General features: G+C 34.0%; 1 protein-coding gene across 4 annotated transcripts in view; it reads right to left on the minus strand.

Annotated features, from left to right (window-relative positions):
• LOC106460071 overlaps positions 1 to 7,290 on the minus strand; it is a 190,334-nt gene that overhangs the window by 29,701 nt on the left and 153,343 nt on the right. For 3 of the 4 annotated variants that reach the window (XM_022386693.1, XM_022386694.1, XM_022386692.1), the window contains 2 exons: positions 3,815 to 3,902; positions 2,411 to 3,165 (listed from right to left, as the gene is read on the minus strand). The exons of the other annotated variant lie outside the window; for it this stretch is intronic. In XM_022386693.1, coding sequence (XP_022242401.1) covers positions 2,411 to 3,165; positions 3,815 to 3,902 — 843 coding nt within the window. The remainder of the gene's footprint in view (positions 1 to 2,410; positions 3,166 to 3,814; positions 3,903 to 7,290) is intronic. 4 annotated transcript variants of the gene reach the window in all.

A 7,290-nucleotide genomic window follows, 5' to 3' on the forward strand; every position in this document is an offset into this window, starting at 1 on the left:
CCTTTGATGAAAAATGGATTCTCTATGTCAATATTAAATGCCAAAAACAATGGCTCAGTCCTAGACAAAAACCAATTTTGATCCAAAAAACCTGGACTCCATCAGCAGAAAGTGATGCTTTGCATTTGGTGGGACATCAAAAGAGTAATTCATTTTGAGGTCCTCAATCCACAGTGAACTGTCAATGCAGAGATCTATAGTCAGCAATTGGAATGTTTAAATCAAACCCTTCATTAGAAATGCCCTTCACTCGTCAATCAGAAAGATGTTTTTCTTCTCCATGACAATGCACGTCAACATGTGGCACATTTGATGCAACACAAGATTATGGGAGTTGGGTTGGGAAGTTCTCCCCCACCCACCATATTCTCCGAAAAAGGCACCACCAGATTACAATCTTTTTCGTTTGCTGCAACACCATCTTAATGGGAACACGTATGCAAATGTGGAAGCTGTTAAAGAGGATATCGATATGTTTTTTGCTTCAAAGCCAAGTGATTTCTTTAATCAGGGCTTTAACGACCTGATTGTAAGGCATAAAATAATCATTGATAAGAATGGAGACTATTTCATTTAATAATTGTTTTGTTTTGATATAAAAGTTGTTCAGGTTTTTTCATCTAAAAAAAGCAACATTAATTTCTTGACAATCTAATACATAGCTTGCTCTTATCAGAAGTTAATATTAAGAACACACCATATTAAAGTCTTAATACTTATCTGTTGATTCCGGTTTTTACCTAAGAATATAAGCCATAGAATAATCCATAACTTTTAATAAACCTTATACTGAGCTTAAAAAAATGCTCAAAACCAGGTCAACTCTAAACACAAATCTTGATAAATTACCCAGAGTATTCTATAACATCAACTTAAAGCCACAATTGAAGTAAACCTATCACATATATTTCATAGCAACAAGTACCCTATGATCCCAAAACTGTTGCTAGAGGATGAAAGATATTTCATAACATCATATTCTTCTTATTTCCAGATATTCTATGGAAGAAGTTCATAACTTCCTGTAAACATTAGAAAACAGAAACAATTTTATGCTATCTAAGATAATCTATAACATCAAATAACTCTAAAATATAGTTATAACTTAGCTATAAAATATTATATAACATTATATTAAGTAAACTTAGAACTGGTTGCTAAGCTATTGAATATACCCAGTAGTGTAAAGACACTATATTTTACAGTTATCTGAATTTCTAATAGAACATGGCAGGTTAACCCTAGATCATCATAATATTCTTAAACAACAGTACATCTTAAGTACCGCTGTTTAACTATAAAAGATATTCTACATTAAACATGTTTTATATCTAGAGCTACAGGTGAGCTTTCAAAGGCATCATATGTGTATTTTGAATGTCACTTTTCATCTTTTAAAACTATAATAATCCCCAATACAGCTTTCTCTGTAAATTATTCCCTAAACATATTTTTATAAGAAGGTTACCACTTAAAATATATGACAGTCTTTAAAAATAAAAGCAGAATTTCACTTCATTAGCCATGTTAGCCTTGCTTTTGATTAATGCAAACTGAACATATACCAATTATACTATGATACAAAGCCTTAGCCAACTTAAACGAATATGTGTTGTTGACTGCAATGATATATATATAGGTCATAATAAGCTTGACATACATATCACCACCTTCTTTAGAAAAACATAAAAATTGATTTATGTTTGAATATTTTTAAGAGTTTCTAAGCCTATAGGATTTTGGGAACTACATACAGCATTATTGATTGCACACCACAATTTCCATGTTCACAAGCTTCTGCTAAAAATGTAAAGACCAACCATACACCATACATCTTGGCCAAATGGGATTGCTATGATCTCAGTTTCTCTGCCCATCTTTCTCATGAAAACTGCCACTGATTCCAAGACATGGCTAGAAGATTGTGAACTTTTGGTTTGTAAGCTTTCTTTGTATCCTTGGTTATTATCTTCTTAATGGTACCAAGAGAAATGTTCAGCTTCATCACAATACTTTTGAGGCTAGAGAGTTTACTTTCATAACTACTGTCTTCATTTTGTAGATAAAGGTGTTGCTACAGGTTGGCTGTTGGTGTGGTTTCAAATATTGTTGTTATCCTAAATGCTCTGGAAAGCTTTGAAAGCTCCCTTCTTTGAAATGTTGTATCTTATGGCTCTGATTCATTTAGAAACTTCACTCTCCAAACAAACGTCTACTCATAGATACATTTCCCTGTTAACAACATATATGTAAGTACTAGACGTGTTGCCTGTGGTACCTCTGTTTGAATTTGTGACAACATGCCTTGTATTAGCATATCTAAATCATTCTTATAGTGTGGTTAACCCTTTGGGTAAGTAATTTAAGTATTTTTCACACAACACAGCTTTTTTTTTCTTTTTTCACTTACAGTCAAACTTTGGATTTTTCCAAGCATTCCATCCTTGTTTCGGTGTTCTAATACAGAGGATCCAATGTTGTCTTCTGTATTATCAAGCTTTGGAGTTGTGTCATTACTCTCTGATGAAGCAAACTTGCTGTGAGACCCATCATCAACTGGAACTGAGGAATGGCAAAAACTGTCCTTCCTGCATTTGGTATGATACAGAGCACCACTAGAACAGTGATCTTCATATATACTTCCTCCTAAGTCATGATTCACAATCATTTGATTACAGATTATGTTTTTGGTTTCTATCTGTACTAACTGCCCATAATCTACTGCTCTTCCAGGACTTGATATTTCTATATCTGATGCTGTAAGCCTATCAGCAGAAGTTATGTCTGCTAGGCTTTGTGCTGCTCTGTCATCTTTCGGTGGACTATACCTTTTAGAATTAAAGTCTTCAACTTGTGGTTCTCCAGTATTAACATTGACCCCATCATTAGCATCAATACATTTATCTTGCTTGGATAGGATTATCTTTGTAAACTCTTCTTGAGAGCAGACTGGTAGGCTATTGGTGCTGTGTTCAGAATTTAGGAGTGGTTGTGTTAGGTCCGACAGTGATCCACGACACACCTTGCACGTGGTGCGATAATGAAGAGTTTTCTTACTTGTATATCCTTTAAAGTTGTCTTGATCCATGTCAAGGTCAAGATCTTCCGGAGGTTCATAATAAATATGTTTACTTAAAGGGGACGTGCCAGCCTCTCCATTGGCATCTGTCAGATTAAAAGATTTGGTCAAAGTTTAAGACAATTAATGATGTGATACCTCTAAGATCAATATTTAACTTGACGGACAGGCATGTAAACTTTAAATACAGAATGAAGTAAAACAGACATATGTTAAAGTCTAGGATTAGGGTGAATGTAAACAATTATGTGTTGACTCTAATGCTAGAATGAAGTTAAATTATAAAATCAGGGTGAAGTTAAATATTAAAATGTGTTAATTCTAAGGTAAGAGTGTAGAACAATAGACCAGAGCAAAATTTAATAGATATGTGTTCAAAAAATTCAAAATCAGAATGAAGTTCAAAGAAAATGTGTCGACTTTAAAATCTGAGTGAAGTTATTGTAATCTTTGTTTTATAAAAAAAATCAAAAAGTGAAAAGTGGGGATATTAACTTTAAACTCAATCGGATTTAATAAGGTCAGAGTGAAGTTGAAAAAGGTTATCAAGTTCTAGAATTATAAGAAAACTTATCATGTTCTGTTAACAACAGAGATAAAAACGTATGGCTTACAAGCAGATATTAATATATTTTGAATATTTTTTCTGCAATACAAATTAGATCTGGTCTTTTATATAACTCATACTCTGAAAATCAAAATTGGCTTTTAACAAGAATAGGAATAATAACTTACCAGAGTAAAATACAGCAGTAGGTTTTTTAGGTCCTTTTTTCCCACCAGGGGCTGAGAACCCAACTCCTCTTCCCAAGTCAGTTAAAATCTAGAAATGAGAAACAGTTCTTTGATTTGGCAGTTTTGAATCATTTATTGGTTTTGTTTAAAATTCAATATTTTTTTTAGATCTAACATTTATGTATACTGAAAGAAAGGCATTTAGTGAACAATCATATTCCTACATTTAATAAAACAGAAGTATGAATACTTGAAACAATAAAATTGTCATTACATTTATACATGCTATACAAATTCTGATATAAATAAAAAAAAGGTTTATGTGACAAACTGACTTAATTTGTTTAGGTTTATTTTTTTGGTGTTTTTTGCACACAGTTTGTTTTCCTAATACAGTTCTACCCAATGAGCTAGATATGCTCTGTTCACCACTGGGAGTCGAACCTACTGCTGACACAGCAGGAGACTTAAACCATGAATGAGCTAATAAAATAAATGCAAGAGATACATTTGAAATTTTTTCCTTCTTGATACATTTGATTATTATTTATAAATACGTTTGTTTGTTTTAAGTACAAGGCTACACAATAAGCTGTGCTCTGGCCACTGTAGGTATTGAAAATCTGCCTTTTGTGTTATAAGCTCCAAAATTTACTGCTGAGCTACTGGGGGGCAAAGTTATTCATAGCCGTCTTTCAGTGGCATACACTTGACAGATTATTGTATTGTACAAATTAAACAATTTTGTTTTCAAAGGAACTCAAAAATCAGTAAAGACTGTGAAACACCCTTACATGGGGTATATTTTGAATAAACGGTAAACCTTTTGTAATAATAGTGTAGTAATAGTTGTTTGGTAAAAATAATGTCAAATCCAGCCTATATAGCAATAACAAATTAATTTATTTCTCCAATAAACATTTGCTCTATCCTTGATGACCCTTTGGAAGAAGTTTCATCAGGAATTCTGGTTCCTTGGCAAGTTGAGATTTTGCTGACAATTTTTTTTTTGGAGTAGCCTAGTTGGCTATTCTTTCACCATTGTACTCCCAAGTACAATTATGGTGGCTGACCTCTGGCTTGGATAGCTTATCCTCTGAACACCTACTTCAATCTGGTTGGATTCTGTCTCTTTGGCTTAGTAACAGTTATTGATTATTTTCCAGTTTTGGCCATAATGGTCAGGTTTCCCACATCTGTAACAGTTACCTCTTTCTGGTATACTTTGACTTCTGGATGTGCCATTAACAGTTCATCTGCACTTTCAATGAATTCAAGTTCCATTGCCAACTGCAGTGCTTCCATTAAAGATGTACACCTACTCTGCTTCAGCCTAATTCTTATATCTTTGTCTTTTATGGCATTTATAAATTGGTCATATACCAACAAATTAATCATTTCACAATGAATGTCTGGATAAAATAATTGGACAAATCTTCTGAAAGTTCATCTAAGGTCTCTTCTTTCTTTCATACCCTGTTCTGGAATTTTGCTTAGATACTTCTTTTTTGGTGTGACACTACCAACCTGTTGGAAAAGGCTTTTACTGATGCAGGATAATTGTTACAATGCTCAATTGTAAGGTTACTTAATGTTGTCAAAGCTGGTCCTTTTAAATGGGCAACAAGATGTATGGCTTGTTGTTCACTCAAGAAATGATTTTGAAATTATGTGGAACCTTCCCATCATAGTCCATTGGTTTCTCTAGGGGCCCATGTTAAACTGGCCAGCTAAGCTCTGGAACTAGATTTGATAGTGTCATGGCTAGAGTAGTCCAGGAAATTCATTCCATAATGGGTGGCACAGCAATAGTGGTAACAGTGTAAACCATATAAGTTCTATTCCATAATTTATAAGCCCTCCAGTGGCACAGTGGTATGTCTGCTGACTTACAACACTAGAAACCGGGTTTCGATACCTGTGGTGGGCAGAGCACAGATAGCCCATTGTGTAGCTTTGTGCTTAACTTCAAAAACAAACAATCAAAAACAAACCATAATTTATAGTAAATGGTGTTCTAGGCTGAGCTGATGCAGAGAGAGTTGTAGCCAGTTTAATTTTCACATTTAATAATTCATTTCCAGATGTTTTATTCTGTCACCGATGTTCTTTTCTATTCTAATAATTTTTTTTTCTACCTTGTTAATTTCTTTTTGTACATCATAAATTTTATCATCACAGCCTTAATATACTTCTTTGATGTCCTCTACATGTCTTCAAACTTGTTGTTGTAATCACTCTCTGCACATCTTCAACAACTCCATCGATCTTATATTACATTAGATTTATGTTTTATTTTAATCATTCTCTCAATAGTATGCCCTTTTTTTAGCTTCTCTCTTAAATTCCTATCATGTTCTTTTAATGTTCTGACTCTCTCTTCTTTTAATTTTCTGTATTTTCTTCTTGGTCTTTTTTTAATTTTCTCTCACATTTTACTTGGTCTTTTCATCTTTTACCTCTTTCCTCTTGATCTTGTCCTAATAATTTCATCATCTCATGTAATAGTTGAATCTCATTACTTCAACAGATCAAGTACCTTTTTCAAGTATATTGTTACGTATCTGCTCGTTTGTTAATTTCCAGTATTAATTCTTTAAGAGGAACTTCAGCGATACAAGTCCTTTCTTAATTAAAACTAGTTTATTCTCTCTTGATACAACTTTGTTATACACAGAATTTCTACCATCACTTTAAACTTAACAACCTTTATAACACATGCTATAAATCACAGTGGTTCACACGGTGCCTACTGTTCGCTTGACTCAATTATCTATATCTTCAATCTATCTATATCTCTTCAATCTATCTGCCAATCTCGCTGGCTTTCTTTGCCAGGTTATATACTAGAAAAAAAGGGTGCCTTGAACAAACTAGAGTTGCCAGGAAAATTCATGATCCTTCTAGAAACTCCAGCGTGCAAGCTCCCAGTGTCGCGTGACTTCCTCTGTCGTAACACTGCCCCTTCCTTAGTATTGTTCATCCCGAACAATTGCCACTTACATTATACCAATAGATAATTAACAATAACTTGATTAAATGTACAGAATTTACAAAGACAAAATTAAAATACAACAAAGTCTCTTAATTTACAGGACGTGTCTTCTTCCATATTGGTCTCTGTCTCATTGGCTTTTGCTTCATGTGGGGTTCATCTGCTCCATCAGGAAATGTTACATTATAGGTAACAGTCACACTAATGGTAGTAACTTCAATAACGACTTCACTGTTTCCCTTCTCAAAACTGGGTAGAGTTTCTTCTTTGACAGTGGCTTTTTCAGGTGGCAAGTCTTCAGCAACGTCATTTGTTCCACTGTTCACTTTGTTCCAACTGAAATGTCCTGGACTGTGATAATGCCAAAGCCTGTTGGCATATACAACCTTTGGCTTACCTCGCCAACCACATTTTATCCGGAAAGTCACGTCTGAGAGACGATCCACTATGTCATATGAGAGAAACAACTTAGGAGACTTCC

The sequence above is a fragment of the Limulus polyphemus genome, unplaced genomic scaffold (genome assembly GCF_000517525.1).
Source record: "Limulus polyphemus unplaced genomic scaffold, Limulus_polyphemus-2.1.2 Scaffold702, whole genome shotgun sequence".
NCBI lineage: Eukaryota > Metazoa > Arthropoda > Merostomata > Xiphosura > Limulidae > Limulus > Limulus polyphemus.